General features: G+C 60.3%; 1 protein-coding gene across 2 annotated transcripts in view; it reads right to left on the minus strand.

The window, feature by feature from the left end:
* Window positions 1-272: 272 nt before the first annotated feature.
* Window positions 273-18,043, minus strand: part of CMIP (c-Maf inducing protein) — a 208,807-nt gene continuing 191,036 nt past the window's right edge. For both annotated transcript variants that reach the window (XM_055413063.2, XM_055413064.2), the window contains 11 exons: window positions 14,371-14,436; window positions 13,131-13,157; window positions 12,790-12,838; window positions 10,212-10,319; window positions 7,178-7,294; window positions 6,001-6,141; window positions 5,654-5,701; window positions 5,158-5,304; window positions 4,331-4,436; window positions 3,759-3,829; window positions 273-2,225 (listed from right to left, as the gene is read on the minus strand). In XM_055413063.2, coding sequence (XP_055269038.1) covers window positions 2,172-2,225; window positions 3,759-3,829; window positions 4,331-4,436; window positions 5,158-5,304; window positions 5,654-5,701; window positions 6,001-6,141; window positions 7,178-7,294; window positions 10,212-10,319; window positions 12,790-12,838; window positions 13,131-13,157; window positions 14,371-14,436 — 934 coding nt within the window. In that variant the 3' untranslated portion in view covers window positions 273-2,171. The remainder of the gene's footprint in view (window positions 2,226-3,758; window positions 3,830-4,330; window positions 4,437-5,157; window positions 5,305-5,653; window positions 5,702-6,000; window positions 6,142-7,177; window positions 7,295-10,211; window positions 10,320-12,789; window positions 12,839-13,130; window positions 13,158-14,370; window positions 14,437-18,043) is intronic.

Below are 18,043 nucleotides of genomic sequence, written 5' to 3' on the forward strand. Positions count from 1 at the left end.
AGGGGCGCTAGGCACCCTCTGGAGAAATTTTCGGTTGTTCTATCTGCTGGGGTGGCGGTGGGTGCTCCTGGAATCCAGTGGGTGGGGGGCCTGGCTTTGATGCCCAGGGTGGCCCCACAACAAAGATCTGGCTCGCAAGTATGCCGGGGAGAGGAGCCCTGGACACAAAGAAGGTGCAGAGGCTCTGCTGTGAGCCCCCCAACTCTTGGCCTAGGTCTTGGCCCTTCCTGTCCCGGTACCAGGCCCCCTCAAAGCCACACAGAAAGGCCAGATTCAATGAGTCACTTACAGTTTATTTTTGCCTGAAAGTTTTTCACATCTCTGAACACAGCTACGTGACAGTAGTATTAACCATCAGGAAAAGCAACAGTGCGAAGGGAAAAGGTGGCATGTCTCGGCTCTTCTTCTTCTTTTTTCTTTTTACACTTTTTCTCTTTCTGCTTCTTCCTGCACCAGAGTGCTGTAAAGTATGGGACCAGAGGGGAGCGAATAAAACCAAACAACAGAAAACAACAACAACAAAAACAAAACACGGAACAGAACACACTCACACGCACGCACAAAATCAAACCTGGCACAGAAAGTGAATTAAGACTGAAACCCAATTTCTTTTTTTTTCCTTTTTTAAAAAAATGAGGGCATAGTTGGGGGGGGTAATAAAGTCTACCTAGCAAAGTATAAAACGACAAAAGCATGGTTTCCATTGAATAAGATTAAATATATATAAAACAATTACATTGACTGGGGATTAGGTCTGGAGGTGCTGAGAGAGAGGGGTATTTGTGCTAAACCAACAGAAGATGGGGCTTGGGGGAGAGGGGACCCCAAGTAAACCATGAGGGCTGTTCTGTACAGTGAGGGCTTGTTTATAAAAGAAACAGAGGTGGGTGTGTCTTTGGGGCAGGTGGGGGGACGGAAAAGGGCAGGAGGGAGTCTGCGTTGCAGTGGTCACATTCGTGGGGTGGGGTGGGCAGTCAGGCCAGTGGAGGAGATGTCTCTCTTCACCCAAGAGACCATGCAGAGAGGCGGGCATGCATGAGGGACCACGGGAGGCACAGGACGGCAGGGAGGCCACATGTGGCAGAGTCTCAGTCGGTAGGGGGACGGCAGAGGCCACCAGAGCGGGAGTGCTCCGGGGGAGGGGGTGGGTGGGGGCAGCTCTCTTACGGGATGACAGGAGGACAGGTTAGCACCCCACCCCTCCAGATGTGTAAAAGGGGGCCAAGAGGAAGCTGGGGCCTTAGAGGAGCAAGACGACAACGTGGGGACCCCACTTCTCCTCCCCCAGTCTGACCCCCACCCCATGAGGAAACTGGAGACTTCTGGAATCGAAATGCATGGTGGCGTGGCGGGCAGAGGGACGGACGGACGGACGGACAGGAGAGCATTAGCGGACAGAATCCATTACAAAAAAAGCAATTAATTTTCCAAGGAGGTTTTTTTTTTTTTCTTTTCCGTCTGTTTGTTTCCTTTAAAAAAATAACAAGAACACTACCACTACCAGCTGACTGGTTTGTACAGTACTACACGCCAGGGGCGGCCGGCGGGCAGGCGGGCGGGCGGGCGGGTCAAAGACTTCATAAATAACAGGCAGGTCCCAGACCTGCAATTTGTCAACGTTTCTTAAATAGGCGCACTATTTAAATCTTATGTACAACAAGAATCACTTTGCATAGCAATGGCGAGGACACAGGACGGTGGGATGACGGGACTGGGTCTTGTCCGATGGCGATGGTGGGGCGGGTTCTCGGTGGGCCTTGGAGGACAGGTCCTTCCTCGGCCTCTGGGCCCAGTGGGGTCGCGTGATGTGGGGTCGGACCTGACTGTTCCCACGCGGCATTGAACACAAAGGCAAAGAAAATCCACAAAGGGTCCCCCTTCCCCAAGCCCCCCACCCCCACCCTCTCCCCGACCCACTGCCACTCCTCTGGTTGCTAAGAAGTCCGTTTTAGATCAGGTCAAGGTTTCCGATTATGAAGCTAAAAGAATCAGGTGGGGGCTGGGCGTGCTTACGGACCCCCCTCCCCACCCCTCCCCCCTCCGCCCCCAGAAAGACTCCCCCATCTATCTCACAGCCAGGACAGGGGTGGGACCCCGAGACCCGCTGCTCTACGGCTATTAGTCAGGAGTTGTGAGTTGCGGTTGCAAACTGCTTCCTGCCGACGGGAGCTTCACCAGGCTTCCGTGTAGCGGACGTCCACCTCCTTCAGGTTGGGCAGCTTGGCCTAGGGAAGCGAGAAGTATCCGGTCTCTTCCAGAACCTGGTGGCGCAGAGCTCCACCTGTACCAGTGACTACCATTCCCACTGAGCCCTACCCACTTTGCCACTGTCGGGGGTTCCGAAGCCCAGAGCTGGGAGAACTTGGGGAGAACCCAGTGGGTGGGATGTGGCCAGCCCCAGAGAAAGCAGGTGACAGCTGCTGGGGAGTCCACGTCCACACCCCAGAGGGGCTTCAAATCATTAGCTCTGGGGGTGGGAAGCCTGGGGTATGTGCCCTCTGCTGTCACTTGCAGGCTACGTGCCCATGGGCAGAGTCTGGGCCTCTAGAGCGGAATTCCTCCTCTGTGGAGGGACTCCAGGTCCAGTTGTGTCCAGATGGGGTGAGGTCTGCGTGCTCAGCACACAGACTGTTCTCACTTGTCTATGGCACTACGTGTCCTCAAGGCTGTCGGGAGTTGGGTGGGGAGAATGAAGGATCCCCAAGTTACAGGTTCCTGGGGGTGGGCGGAGAGCGTTCACACTCAGGCTCCCCTATGGGACGTGTCACTGGACTATACAGTCCCACCTACAGCTCCTCAGAGTGGGTTCCTGCTCCCCACCCCTGCCACCCAGATGTGGTCCTGCTCTGCCTTCTTTTATAAACAGCTTTTTTTGCAAGCCTTCGCTGTACAGAGAGGCTGCTGGTCTCCTGCCTTTACATCCTGTCTCCCCAGCTTCCTGAACACTGGCCTGCCCGGCAGGCTCACTTCTAACTCCTCCTTTCTGTGTAGGCTCCTTCGGCCCAATGAACGGAGCAGGTGGTCCCCTCCCTGCTGGCCCCCGAGCCCTGACCTCCCTCAGTTTGCTGTGCGTGTCTGTCCGCTGGGGTCTGAGCTCTCTCCTGGGTAGAGGTAGACTGACCACACCGTGCCCCCATTCTCAGCATGGACCTGGCACACAGTGGAGGCTTCGCCAGTGAGTGAGCCCTGGGCTGTGGGTCTGACTGAGCTGGGGGGCAGGGGGCCACACTGGAGGTGGGCTTCCGGGATGCCCAGGGGCCGCTGCACTCATGGCCCAGCCCTTCCTCCCCAGGGCGCTGGGCCTGGGAGCCTCCAGTCCTGATGAGACATGGCTTTTTTTAAACACATGTGTCTGCCTTCTACCACTCAGATTCTCCTGTCTTTCCCCAGTTTTAAGTTGCCAGCCTAGCCCGGTGGGCCAGTCCCAGCTCACCCATGTGACAGCTCCAGTCCTGCAAACCTTCTCCATGGCGCTACCCTCACTTGTACTCTCCCTCAGAAACCCCGTTTTCCACGTAACAGCCAGAAACAAGCTTTCAGCATAGTGCATTGCCCTTCTCGGAGCCTCTGCAAACTTTCTACTGAACTCAGATGAAATCTAGGGTCCTGCCGCAACCTCTAAGGGCTGATGCAGTCTGGCCCCAAGCTGTTCTCTTGCTCTCTAGTCACGGCTGCTGCAGAGCGGGTTCATGACGACCCTCTCCACCTCAGGACCTTTGCAAGTGCAAAGGCAGGAAGGAAGGGGAAGAAGGGATTACCTTCAGGTCTTCATAGGTGTCCGCCGAGAGCTTGGTGCTGTTCATGTTTAAGCTGCAGAGACTCTTCATGGCTGTATGGGAACGGACAGACAGACAGTCATCAGGTCAGTGAGACCCTGCCAGGGATAGCTGCAGGTACGGATGGAAAAGCTGGGGGCTGGGTTGAGTTGCTGAGGCCTCTGTTCAGGAGATGGGATTGGGGAGTGGGGATTCAGGGGAGCAGCCGGGGGCCGTGAGGTACAGAGGTCTGTTTCAGGCAGGAGCTGATCTGAATTGGGCCCACATTCCCTCCCTGCCCTTGGGGCCTCCCCTACTGTCACTGCCATGTCCCTCCACTGCCGTGTCCCCAGAGCTTGCTGCCCGCTGTGACCACGGCCCTCGGGGCTGGGACCAAGTGAGGGGATGGGCTGGGCCTCGCTCATGTTTCCTGTCCTCCACGACATCAGCTCAATGAGGGCAGGGAGAGACCCCCAACTTTGCTCCTGGCCCGGAGGAGGTGCTCAGTGAGCACGCGGTGCCCCATGTGCCGTGGGAACAGAGAAAGGCCTGAGGGGATGGGCGTGTGGACTCACAACTGAGGGCCAGCAGGCCGGCGTCAGTGACGGGCGTCTCGCACAGGTTCAGCACCTGGAGCATCGTGAGGTGTTCCGACAGGAGCCGCAGGCCGGCGTCTCCGAACTGCGGGAGAGACGCCCTCAGTCTGGGGCCCGCCTCGGGCCTCCCCCGGGCACCTGGGGCTGGGGCAGCGGCAGAGGAAGCGGACGGGACCTGGCCCAGGCCTGAGGCTGCTCTCATTCATTTCGGAGACTCCACCTCCCTGACCTGGATTCACACCAGGCTGGGTCTGCCGGTGCCACGGCCCCAACAAGGGCCCTGCTCCCCCACCAGAGGCTGTGTTGCCATCTGTCAAGGGGGGCTGTGAACCCAGTAATTGTGGCTACCATCGGGATGGGGGCAGCTGGGGGCCCGGCTGTGGGATAAGGTGTCAGTGGGCCTGCACCTCACAGCATGGAGAGCACACGTGCTGCTGAGTAAGAGCTTAAGAGCCGGATTGGCACAGGCAGGACAGAGAGCGCCGTGTGCTGCGCACTTATCATCACCTGGAGAAGACCCACAGGATGCCTGCAACTCCCTGGGCGGAGGCTTGAGACAGCTCCCCCAGGCTCTGCCCGGCACGTCCCTGCTCTGGGCCTTGGCAGCTCCAACTGTGAGACGGGCCACTGGGCTTCATGGGGCCTAGCCCTCCTCTAGCCTGGGACCCTGGGGGGGTGTGGGGATCAAGTGACTGGACCCACGGGTCCTGGGCAGAAAGCCAGCCGTGGAGGACAGTGCAGGGCAGGCCTGGGGCAGGGGTGCAGAGTAGGCACGGAGGAGGGCACAGTGGACAGGCCACGCGTACCTGAGTGGACCACAGGTTTAGCTGCTTGAGAGAAGGCAGTTTGATGAGGTGCTCAGCGCAGGCACTGGTTACGTTGGTGAAGGCCAAACTGAGGTTCTCCAGGTTTCCGAAGGAGCCAGAGCTCAGCAAACGAGCCAAGTCAGCATCCTGCAGGTGGGTGAATGGGCAGGTGGGGTCTCGGGGGAGGCCTGGGGCCTCCCCACCACCCCACTCCCCGTGAAGAGTTCTAACTAGGGGGAGAGCATGGTCCAATGGGTTGGGACAAAGTGGGGTGTCCGGGAGGGCAGCGCTGCCTCCACGTCTCTGTGGGTGGCAGCTGCCTGGCTGCAGAAAGCCTTGGGAGCGCTGAGAAAAGCTGGCTTGTCAAGTACCACTGAGTCCCTATTCACCTCTCCCCATCACCTGCAAGAGAGGTGTCTGCTGCCCTCCCTCCACCCCAGGGAGGACTAGCCCACCTTCTTCCCTCCACCCAGCCCCCAGGAGGAAACCAACTCACTGTGGACTTGGAGGGCAGTGTTAGCCTGGTGGGCCCGCCTTTCCTTTGCTGCAAACAGAAGCCAGCTGGTTACGACCCACTTTTCCCTGAGCATCCACCCTGGACCCCCACCTCCAGCTAACACCTCTCAGGGCAGCAGTGGCAGACAACATGATGCTCTTGGTCTCAGGGCAGACCCCGAGGCCAGGCCCGAGTGCAGGTGGTTTATCAGAGAGGTGATTCCAAGAACCACGGGGAACTAAGCCGTGAGAGCCCCTAAAGGAAGAGGAGGTGGTCAGCCCAGACGCCCCCTGGGTAGGAAGGGGGCCCTGGGGCGGGGGTCCCTGGGCGGAGCCGCGCGCGCTCACCAGCTCCTTCAGCTCCCGCTGCCGGTCGCAGAGCTGCTCGTACATACGCTTCCCCACGCCCGTGCTCTCCAGGGTCGAGATGATCTGCAGCTGTGTGTCATTGTTGTCGATGATGTTGTACTCCAGCATCAAGCACAGGATCTGCCGAGACCGGGAGGCGCGTCACTGCCGGCTGGGACTCCGGGCAAGGCTGCTCCGCAAAGGCTGGGGGGGCCAACCTTCAGCCTGTCCCGAGCGCCCCAAGCACCTGTGGAGGGGCAGGGGTCGGGGCGCCCTGCGATCGGAGGTCGTCCTCCCCCCACCCTCTGCGTGATGCTGGGGAATCACCTGCCCCGGCGCCCCCTCCGCATAACAGGCGCGCCGGCAGCACCTGGCCAACACTGCACGCACGATGCGGCCGGGCCCAGGGGCTGGGGGAGCCCAAGAGACAGACCACGCTCTCTCCCCTCAGTCTGATTGCTTGACACCCTCCCCGCCAACAGGTGAAGTCTAACTCCCATCCTTGCCCCTGGGTCCAGCCTTGCTGACTCCCTTCTGGTGGCTATAAAGTGACACTGCCTGACTCTGAGGTGGAGGCTGGAGGAGAGAAGTGGCTTCTGCCGGGTCTCTCTGCACAGTGGCTGTGGGAGCTCCGGGCTGCTGGGGACTCTGGGGGACAGAGAGGTGACCGAGTGCCCAGGGCTGGCGAGTGGGCAGGTTAAGGCCGGGGGTGCAGTGCTGACAGTGGCCTGGGAGCCCCAGCTGGTCTGTCTCCATGGGCCGAGTCTCCTCAGGACGGTGCTGGACATGCAGAGGGGGCAGCCTCGGGAAGACCCAGCCTGCCCGCCCCCATCCACTGCCACCCCATGAGAGAAGCGGTCAGCAGAGCCCAACCATCTGAAGACCCAGCAAAACAGGAGCATCACTGTTTGGAGCCCCCGCTTGGAGGTGGCCTGTTCTGCAGCAAAAGGCAGGACAGAACAGAAACCTGGTCAATCCCTGAGACCCACAGACGAGCACGCGTTAAATGAACGTGGAATGAGCAGACAGTTTGCTGAAGGTCTCCTGCGCCGCCAAGCTCAGGACGGCTGCCTCGTCTCCCCTGTGGCCCAGCTCCTGCAGGAGCTCTGGGTGCCTGGAAGCTCCTGGAAGGTGCTCCATCAGCACGGACGACGGCCCGGGAGAGTCAGCCGCTCACCTCCACCATGGTCTGGTTCCCCCTCAGCGCCAGAAGCATGCAGGGTCCCAGCTTGTTCTCCGCCAGGGAGAGCAGGAACTTTTTGGTCTTGTAGCAGGAGCCCATGAGGATGTGCACCTGAGGAGACATGGCCGGGTGAGAGGTGTGACCACCACGGCTGCGCCCCGGTGCCTTCCTGTGGCCTACGGCCAGAGACACTGCCCAGGCGCCCCCACACCCCGCCCGGACACCAGCTCTGAAGCCATCACCAGGCCCGTGCCGGGGGCTCAGAGGACTCCCCCCGCCCCCGACACTGGCTCCCACAGGGACGGACCTCGCGGTCACTGCGCTGCCTGAGGCCAGCCAGTCCCAGAAGGACACACCCTGTAGGGCCCACTCCTGGGAGGGACGCAGAGTCAGACCCCAGACACAGAAGGGGGCAGGGCGGGGGCCAGGGCTGGGGGCCAGCGGGCAGTGAGCGAGTATAGAGAGGGGCCAGTTTCCGTTCGGGAACGTGAAGGTCTGCGATGACTGCAGAACGGTCACTTGATACTACAGACTGGAAACGCAGAAAGGGTTCAGGCGGGCGGAAATGAACAGAGCACTGTGAGTCAGCTACACACTTCAGTAAAACAAAAAGCGGTTAAGGTGGTAGGAGTCACAGTATGTACATTTTACCTGTGCCCTGTACACACACACACACACACGCACGCGCACGCATCCCTCTCCCACCGTCCTCGGGGCTGTGCTGATATCTGGCCCCCTGGGTTCTAGGCACAGGCAAGCCTGGCAGGAAATTCTGGAGGCCCGTGCTCAGGGCCTGGCCGCACATGAGGGGCAAGGGACATTGTGGAGCCCTGTCTCCCCGTCCCCAGTGCCCTCTGAGGCCCCAAAGGTGCCTGCCCCAGAAATCCAGGAACGGGTAAATTCTGCTCCATCTGGGTTATGTGCGGGACGGCCGTTAAGACTGTGTTTCTTGGGTGGACCTAGAGAGCGTCATACTGAGTAAAGAAGTCAGGTGCAGAGAGACAAACATCCTGTGATATCGCGTGTGTGTGGGATCTAACGAGGAGGAGGGTGCAAACGAACTCACATGCAAAACAGGAGCCACGGGTGTAGAAAACAAACACAGCTACTGGCAGGAAAGGGTCGGGGCGGGGGATAAAGTGGGATACTGGGATTGGCACTGCTGTATATGAAACAGCTAACGAGTAAGGACCTGCTGTATAGCACAGGGAGCGCTATGCTCAGTACTCTGTAATGACCTAGTTGGGAAAAGAATCTTAAAAAGAGTGGATACACGTATCCGTGTAACTGACTCACTTCGCTGTACACCTGACAGCAACATGACACTAAATCAGCTGCACCCCAGTACCGAGCTCTGGCTCTGCCCAGTGCACCTGCGCGTGGGGCTCAGGCTTGAGGGCCCCCAGCCACCTGGCGTGCTCTCCCCGACTTCACAGTGGAGCAGAAACCCTTCCACGGCTGCAAGAGGCAGCCTCATCCAGCGGACGGCATCCGTGCCACGTGTCTCCATGGCGACGCTGCACCGCCATCCAGGGACCGCCTGCTTCCTTCCCCACAAAGACCCTTTTCCGCTCCATCATTAACAATTCTGGCTCACAAATGCGATCTCTCAGGCTGGGGAGCTGCCAGCTCCTGGCTTCTCTCGTTCACAGTCACTGCACTGGGGCGGGGTGGGGGGGAACAGCACCACGAAACGTTGCCATGGTGACGCTGTGACATCAGAGAAGCCCAGGAGAAGTGAGAGAGAGGTGGTGCAGGCAGCAAGGCTGGCATGTCCAGGATGCACAGCGCACTCTGAAGGGAGCCTTCAGGCAGCAGGTGAGCTAGGAGTGGTGAGTGAGCGTGTAAGAAAAGGAACCTAAAAATAAGCCCCTTTCCAAGCAAGGATCCAGAGGAAGGGCTGGAGTCTGTTGTCACAGTGCACCCACCACCCTAAGTTCACTGTGGAGGGCGTGACAAGCTGCTCACCCCTCTGAACCGGCTGCCCGGCAGAGAGGAGAGGAACCACAGCCATCACTTGTGCGCGCTGACAGAGCTCCAGGAGCCTCGCGTCTAGTATGACCATTAACACAGTAATCCCAAGACGCCAGGGCTACGACCCCCATGTCACGGACAAGGACACTGAGGGCCGGAGAGGAGAGACACTGGCCCAAGGTCGTCAGGCTAGTGTGGCGCAGGGCGGCGACCTTAGCGGCGGCTGGCCTAGGCGTGTGCCTTCTCACGCTCTGGGACACGCGTGACTGTGGAACAGAGCGGGCTGTGTCGGGAAGCGGGCTCGGTGAGACCGCCGGCCGCCTGGAGGAGCGTCTGCCCTGGGGCGGGGGCGTCTGTGCTCCCCCTGCCACTGGAAGGAGGGCGGCTCCGGACCGCGTGGGCCCGGTGCAGAGAGGATCACGGAGGCCAGAGGCCTGTGTGACCTCGGGCACGCCGCTGCACCGCTCTGTGCTTGTCAGCATGGAAGTAGTTAAGGGAATGGGCTGCCGTGAAGACGAAGAAAGACGGTGCGTGGTCAGGTGAGGTGCTGGCCGCAGCGCGCGGGGAAAGGACCGGAAGCCACCAAAGGGTGTGTTTACTGGCCTGGTGACCTCTAGAGCCATCATCTCCAAGGTGGGCCGCTCAACCTGACCTTGACTTCTCAGTGCAAAGATCAGACGAGTGGGTGGACCTGCAACGACTTCTGGGACCCCTGTGCCAGGAAGTGCTCGGCCCCCTGAGCCTACACGGCGCTGAAGCGCAGAGCGAACCCACCAGCCTGAGCAGTCAACGCCTCGTCTGTAAAATGGGGCCACAGGAAGTGTCCCTCCTCACGTTTATGGTGGGGGGGCCTCTGGCTCAGTGCCCATTCGGGTGAGACATGGGAAGGTGATACTCAGGGCTGGTGTCACCATCACCGCCTTCATCACCAGCAGCCTTTCGGCCTGGGAATTGTGGGGCAGGCCCCAGCGGGCATGGGGCAGCTCTCTCACTGCTCAGAAGGGGTGAACCCAGCGCCCACACAGAGCTCTGGTGCCCCCCACATCCCACGTACCATGCTGGCGAACAGTTCCCCGTCGTCGTCACAGGCCACCCCTCCGGGGCTGTAGAGCTGAAACCAGCCATCCTTGCCAGCCCGCACGCTCAGCAGGCACGAGTGGACCTGAGGCAGAGGAGACGCGCTCAGTCAGTCCTGCGCACTCGCGAGCACGGGGGCCCACGGTTCACGCACACCAGCTCCCAAGGCCCGGATGAGCCCCACGCTCATGCTTAAGGAAGCCGTTCAGCCTCGTTTAGCCCAGACACGCCCAGCCTTTTCCTAAATTCCAGGAAAGGCCTTTAAGGAAAAACTGATGACCACACACGGGGGAACCCCAGCCATTTGCAACCAGCTCCTGGAGATGGACAGCCAGGCCCTGGCTTGTCCAGTTGCCCAGAATGAAGCCGGTCTTCATTGAATGAAGCCAGACTTGCCCAGTCTGAAGCCCCAATGAAGTTGGGGCAGAGGGGTGAAGGGAACTCCACAGTGTTCTCCTGTGCCTCTGACGGGGAAGCTCATGTCTCCAAGTACCCCCTCTTGCACTCTGCTCTCCTTTCTCTCTGAACCGCTGCCCTGCCCCCTCACTACTGGGGTGTCCGCTCCCCGCATTCTTCACTTTTGGGGCATCTGTCCCTCCAACCCTGGGGGTTGGCCTCTCCCCTGCTCCACCCTCATGGGCGCCATCCTCTGGCGTCGGATCTGCCCCACTGACCCCCCTTCTCTCTGGGACCCTGACACCCTCTTTTAGGAAAAAAGGTCTGTGCAGAGAGCGGGCAATTCTCAATGCCCCCAGCTCTCTCTGCGGCCGTCAGCTCCCTTCCCAGAGTGCCGTGTGTCCGCCTGTTGGTGCGTGCATGTATGCAAACACGTGCGCGTGTGTGGGAGGAATCCCACATCCACCCTGGCCCCGCTGTAACTGCAGAGAAACAGACAAAGGTCTGTGCTCCTCCTCCTTCTCCTCCCCGTCCTCAGCAGAGAGCAAGGCGAGAGCCCCATCACTTCCTTCAGGAGTGAAGGCCGACCTGCTGCCAAGAGCCACTTGCTGACAGATAGTCCACTGATCACAACCCCCGCACAAGTAAACAGTGTGCAGGGGCGGCCAGGCTTTGATTTCCCCTTCGAACGTCAACTGAGCTACTTCAAAGAAATGAGAGATCCAGAGTACGGAACTCTGTGCAGCAGATCCAGCAAATGATTTATAAGAAAACAGCCACTGGCTCCATCTGAGATGGGGAGAGAGGGCGAGCACGAGGGAGACGGCGGGGCGGGTGAGGAGGGGAGAGGGGAAGAGAGCCGGGGGAGGCCCTGGCAGTGGGCGGCAAGGCGGGGCGGGGGCCCACTGCGGGCCGTGTCCTCGCGGGGCAACCCTGCCTGAGAGATGCCGCTCCCGGCACTTGGGCCGTGGCTCTGCTCTGGGAAGCAGCTGGCACCACTTTCATTCATCAACATCAAAGTCGGTTTGAAATAAAGCCTCCCTTTCCAGGAGGACTCAGACTCTGCCTCCAGCAGGGAAAGGCTCAGGTTTAAGAGCAGAGGAGGCTGTCCCTGGGACCCGGACTCTCAGAAGCTCCGTCTGCTGCTTTGTGCCTGAGGACCACTCTTGGAGTCAGGGTGGGATCGTGGTGCTTTAGAGATAGATCCTTCCGGATCCTTCCAGAACAAGGCTTTACAGCGTGGCCTTGGCCCCACTGAGGATAGCCCCTTCCTCCTCTGCCTTCCTTGTCCTCCGGCTCTGCGGGGGGTGCCTGGGTCCCCCTCATGTCCCAGACTCCACGTGTGGAGAATGGGCCTGAGCTCCCAGGGCAGCCCCCTGCAGCCCCACTCCCCTTCGCCCAGCGTGCGCGCTGCAGGGCTGGGTCCTACACAGGCTCCGGAGCCCGACTCCTGGGGTGCAGCTCCCGTTCCGGCCAGGGCACCTGTCTTGTGACCCTGGGCAGGTACCCCCAGTTTTCTCAACTCCAAAAGGAGGGTGATTCTGGTGCAAAATAGAGGTGATAAAAGCACCTACTGGTAGGGCTGCCATGAGGGTTAAACAGGAACATGTGTGTGCCTGATGCAGACGAAGGTCGGCTGTAGCCCTTACGCTGATGCGATGGGAGCATGGCTGGGGTGCGCCCAGCCTGCTCCGAATCCCTGTTCACACACAGGGGCTCTGGGATACAAGGCTTTGCTCCCCTTGAATGCCACCTGCCGCAGCAGGGAGCGGCCCCTCAGGGCGGCCCTTGGCCACTGTGCCCAGGAAGATCCCAGCGCAGTGTCCCCCCTGGCCCACTGGTCCTCAGAATGGCAGAGAGGATGTGCCGTGATCTCAGGTGCAGTTAGGAGCCCTGGTGCCCGCCTGGCTCTAAAGTGAGGCCTGTGCTCCAAGGAGAAACCGCCGCTGGGAAACACCTCTGGTGAGCCCGCGTTTACAGTAGAACACGGGCATCATGGGCTGGACTCAGACACGCAGGGCAGGGGCTGTGTCTGAGCGAAGGCAGGGGGCCCCTGTAAACTGTCAGGATGCCCGAGGGGGTCAGGGGGGTGCCAGCAGAGCCACGGGCACCCTGCTGCAGCCAAGACAGCGTGCCCGCCAGGGATGGGGCGGCCTCACCTCTTGTCGGGGGTCTTCGGCAAACCTCTGAATCACGTACTTCAGTTCCCTGAAAGAGACGGGGTGGGGACAGAGTTGTGCCCGGGGTCCTGGCTGGGGTGGACCAGGATGGGGGAGCTGAGGATGGGGTGGGGTGCCAGCTCAGCTGGCATGATCAGGAGACACCCGGGAGGGCCTGGAGGGACACGTGTCTCGGGAGAACTTCCGGGGGGCGCCATCCTTGTCTCCCCGGACGCACGTGCGGAGGACTGACCGGAAGGACAGTTGGTCGCTGGGGGACGCCCGCAGGACAGGGGACATGCATCCCGGAGGAGGGTAACGGGTGTTGCCCGAGTACTCACTTGGTGAACTTCTCGTGTGCGAGAGCTCTGGAACAGAAACAAGGGGAAGACCGCAGTGAGTGGGCGCTCGCGAAGACAGCACAGTGACCGCAGGCCTGCCTCTGGGGATAGCAGGCCTGGTCCCAGGAGCGAACAGGATGGTGGGCGGGCAGCACGGACATCATGTCCCGACTCGACAGGATGCGGGTCAGAACGGGAACAGGCTGAGCCCTGGGGCCCGCCCTGGTGAACAGGAGCAGTGCTCAGCGGGGTGCTCCTGCGCGTGTCTGCACGTGGGCACCAGGGGCCCAGGTGTGCTTGTTAATCGCTCCACCATTAAGGCACGGCCGCGCTAATTACCGGCTCACTTCAGAGCGGCAGTCGGGGACTGTTCCCGGGGCAGAGTTGCATCATGGCTCACTGTCAGGTGCGTCCCCCGGGCTGTGAGGCCAGGGCTGCAGCCAATGACGCCACTGCCCTCGGGAGTCAGATTTCTCCGGTCTCACATCCTGGGGGCTCCAGGGACCAGCCAGGCCGGCAAATGGGGCAATTACCGAGGGTAATGTCCCCTTGGAGGGCCGCATTTCATAAACACAGCCTTGTTAATAGGCTCCGCAGAGGGCTTGTGGTGGCCTCCTGGGGCCTGCTGCTTCGCATCTATCAAAACAGAGGCCTGCAGGCATTTTAGGCCCTGGTTATGGAGACAGAGCCCTCCCCTCGGGCCATTACCCATCAGACAGCTTTCTCCCTCTTTTCCCTGAGATAAATTCAATATTGGGATGAGGACTGTCCAGAGAGACCAAAGGGTCCATTCCTGGCCTGGCTCACTGTGGAGCGAGATCACCGTCATGGGGATACTAAGGGAGCGTTCAGTGTCTGGCTGTACCCTGGACGGAGCGGTCCCACCTGCGTTATCTTCACTCTGGTCCTTCGGAGACAAGAGGGGCGGGCGCCCAACTCCATCTGATGCTCCGTAAGCATCGCTAACTTGACCACCAGAAGGCCGGTGCAGAGCTTTCTATTCGCAGCCCAGTGAAGCCATCCAATCATGCAATGAGGTGGTGTCCCCGTTTCTCGGGGTGGGGGTGTGAACATTCCCAGGGGTCCCACGGCCGAGGACCAACACTTCCACCTCCCGCTGTCACCTGTGGTGTCCCCAGGTGCGTCCCACGACCTGACCAGTCCCCCCGCTAAGGCCAGGGTGGACGATGGAGGTTGTTCTCTTAGGCCAAAGGTTTCCAGGGACGTGTGGGAGACTTACTCTTTGGGGAATGGAATGGGTTGAAGCAGGCTGGCCAGAGACGGTCTCCAGTCATCATAGTCTGACCTGGAAAGAGAAGGGGTGATGGTCAGGTCTGGTCTGGACCCAGGGAGGCTAACAGTGCGTCATTACAGAGGGTCAGACACGGGGCGAGAGTTGGGCAGGGACCACATGGCCCTGACTCTTCTCGGTCACCTCGGCTCCCAGGGACCCCGAGGGACAAGCACCTGTTATCTGCAACGTGGCTGCGGGGCCTGTCAAGCCTGTCCAGAGACTTGACCACGGCCACTGAAGGGGCCAGCCACCCAGCTCCCAGACTCCACCTCCCAGACCACCATTCAACTGTGGGCTGGAAAGTGTCCCCACAGATTCACACATTGAAGGACTAACCCCAAGGTCCCAGATGGTAGCTTTACAGAGGCGGGGCCTTCAAAGACGTGAGCAAGGTAAAATTGGGGTCATTGGGGCGGGTCCTAATTCAATCCGACCAGTGTCCCCATAAGCAGAGCTCGGGACACAGACACACAAAGAGGGGTGACCACCTCCCAGCTGAGCAGAGAGGCCTCAGACAAAACCAACAGTAGCCACACCTTGATTCCAGAGTGCCAGCTCCCCTGGAAATGAGAGAAAATGCACTTTGGTTGTTTCTTAGCCCCTGGGTCTCTGTGAGAGCCTGGCCTAGACAGAGGGTGGCCCCAGACGCCAGACCTAATTCTTGGTCCTATGGCCCCAGGACTCCGTTGTGTATAGAATTTGATGGGTTTTTGTTTTAGGGTGTTTTTTTTGCTGCACCCTGCAGCTTGTGGTATCTTACTTCCCCAACCAGGGGTTGAACCTGGGCCTCTGGCAGGGGTAGCGCAGATCTACCCCTGGGAATTCCCAGAATTCAGTTTCTCCATCTTCTTTCCCGGAGTTGGGCTTTCCTGTTCCCTGCCCCAAGGGGCTTTCTCAACATTTTCCCCTAACTGTGCTCTCAGGATACAGTATCTGTTTATATGTCGTGTGTCTGCCTATACTTTAATACCAAAAAAGGAGGAAGATCTTTTCACCCAGCACAGTTTAGATAACCCCCGGGTCGGAAGTGCTCCCAGCCCTCCTTCCTCCACATAAAGCAGCGATAATGGGGCAGCCTTTGGAGTCCAGTGCATATGCTGGAGTGTGGCCGAGGAAAAACGTAAGCCCCGGACGCACGGGAAAGGATTCCCAGAAAGGCCTGTGGGCCTGAGATAAGTCCTCGGAGTGGGCCCAGCTGAGGTTTACTGAGCCCTTTACCAGGCCCTGTGCTGGGCACAGCCTGGCTTTGAGTCCCCAGGACAGGCTCCTGAGGACGGGAGGATCACACCTGCCCTCCAGGTGAGGAGTGAGGCCTGGAATGCCTCCCGGCCCGGCTGAGTACAGGCAGCCGGGAGGCTGGAAGCAAGGGTGCCCAGCCAGGTCCTCAGACTCCAGTGGCAAGACGGTGTCTGCTGCCCGGGTGGGGGGGCTGGGCTCAGGGAGGCCCCGTCAGGACGTCGAAACCCCTCTGGCCTCAGACCTGCCGTCGCCGATTCTGGTAGGCGCCTTGTCTCCCTCTGAACCCCTCCCTCGCCTCCACCTTTCACTGACTCACTCATGGTTTCCAGACAAATTTAAGAATAATCGGTGCAAACACTGTAGACAATGTCCATCACAAGCCAGAGGCTATTCCAGGCATGTGTGTGGATCAGACCTGCATTCCTCCAGGGTACCTGGTGAGCTCCCCATTCTACAGCCAAGAAGACTGGTCACATGGTCACTGTGACTCGGGAGCCTGGCTCCTGAGTCTGTGCTCCGGCCCACTGTTTCCATGTGCAGAGGCAGGCCCATTCCCGTTCTCAAAAAGGGGCATGTACTAGTTTTTCTTGTGCTTTAATAAAGATAATAAAAAACGCTCAGTGTGGAAATGCTGCTAAATACAGAAAATTCTAAGCAGTGTTTAAATCCTCCATAATCAGAGTGGACACGGACTTGGGCAAGCTCTGAGAGAGTGGGGGACAGGGAGGCTGGGTGTGCTGCAGTCCATGGGGTCGCAAAGAGTCAGACACGACAGGGCAGCTGAACAACAAACACAAATCAGAGTGGGTGTCAAGAGGCCCAGAGCCGGGGTCGGGTGGGGACTGTGGGTGCCTGCCGGGATCCCGGGTAGGATCTGCCCGGCCCAGAGCTCTCTCCTGAACGGAAGGGGATGTCCACACCACTGCTCGGTGAACAGCGTGTGTTGCCTGGCGCCCAGTGGGCGGCTCAACTGGGGTCTGGGTGGAAGCGGGTGCCCAGCCCAGCATGGCAGCTCAGGCAGGACCAGGAGGAGGAGCAGGGGTGAAGGACAAGGTGGAGGGCAGACAGACATCCTTCCTGGCCATGGCCCTGCCCAGCTCCGAGTCTGTGACTGGCTCCTGGACCTGTTCCAAACTCCCAGTGTGACCAGTCTGGAGGCTCCAGTGGTGGTGTCGGGCCGAGGCCGGGTGCGCGGAGCCCAGGGGCTGGCCAGGCCCACGGGATGGGTGTGGGACCCCCGTGGTCAGCAGGGTACCTGTCACGAGCACCTTGAGAGCAGGGCCGGCCTCAAAGCTGGCAGGCCAGGCAAGACTGCCGGGGGGGGGCAGGGAGAGCTGCCAGCTGGGCTGGGAGGACTGAGCCCAGCCGGGAAGCACAGGACAGCCAAGCCTCCCTGGGCTCAGGAGGAGGCGAGGGTGGACCAGGACCCTTAAGCAACCTCAAGGCCTCTGGTGCGCCCTGGGGGCCAGACAGCACACCCGGACTCCCCTAACCCTGCTTACAGAGGCGGGACAGGCCCAGAGAGGCCAGGACACCTGCTGAGGATCATGGAGCTGACGAGGGAGAAGCTACACTTGAATGAGGCCCTCTGAGCAGGAGACCCGGGCCTCCGGCCCCGTGCTACTCCACGAGGGGTTCAGCGTCTACGTGACCGAGGACTTCCTTTCGCGGGCGGGCGGAGGTGGCGGGTGGGTAACACCAGGGTCAAGCTGGGCCAGTGAGGTGGGAGACGCAGGAAGTGAGGTGGCTCTGAGGATGTGGGCGACCACCCTGACCTGGCAGGGGACAGTGCACTTCGGCAGATCTGCAACGCAGCTTGACAGGTGCCGCGAAACCGGGGCTCTGCGCCGCCCCCTAGACAAGGTGCCTGGGAAGACACCCCAGCCAGAGACGCTGGGGCCACACGAGCCTCTCAGAAGCCGGGTCCCCCAGCACATGGGTCTGGGTCAGGCAGACCTGGTCCTAATGGCGGCCTGCATGCAGCGTCCAACCTGAACCCCGGTCTCTTGCAGCCACACTCTGGAGGGTGGCTCCCTGGGGTGGGGGTGGGGTCCTCAAAGGGGCTCTGGGGCAGGGATGGGGGGTGAACTATGGCAGAGCGAGGCCTGGGGGACAGGCGGAAGGTCCACGGCCTTCCTGGAGGACCGTGAGCAGGGCACCTGGGGTGAGGCAGACCAGAGTGCCAGGAGGGTGTGTAGGGGGCTCGCCCTGCCCTGCTCCTGCCGTCACACGTACAACGCTCCCTCAACAGGTCGACCAGCTGGCCCGGGGGTTAAAATCCACGGCGAGAAACGAGTGGCTGTTATCTCTGTGGCCAGTGACCTGCAAAGCCCCATTCTCAGCCCCGTCACCCAACTGGGGACCTTCCCAGGCTGCGGGC

Source organism: Moschus berezovskii, chromosome 22, assembly GCF_049115385.1.
Source record: "Moschus berezovskii isolate FMDL1 chromosome 22, NW_MosBer_1.0, whole genome shotgun sequence".
Classification (NCBI taxonomy): domain Eukaryota; kingdom Metazoa; phylum Chordata; class Mammalia; order Artiodactyla; family Moschidae; genus Moschus; species Moschus berezovskii.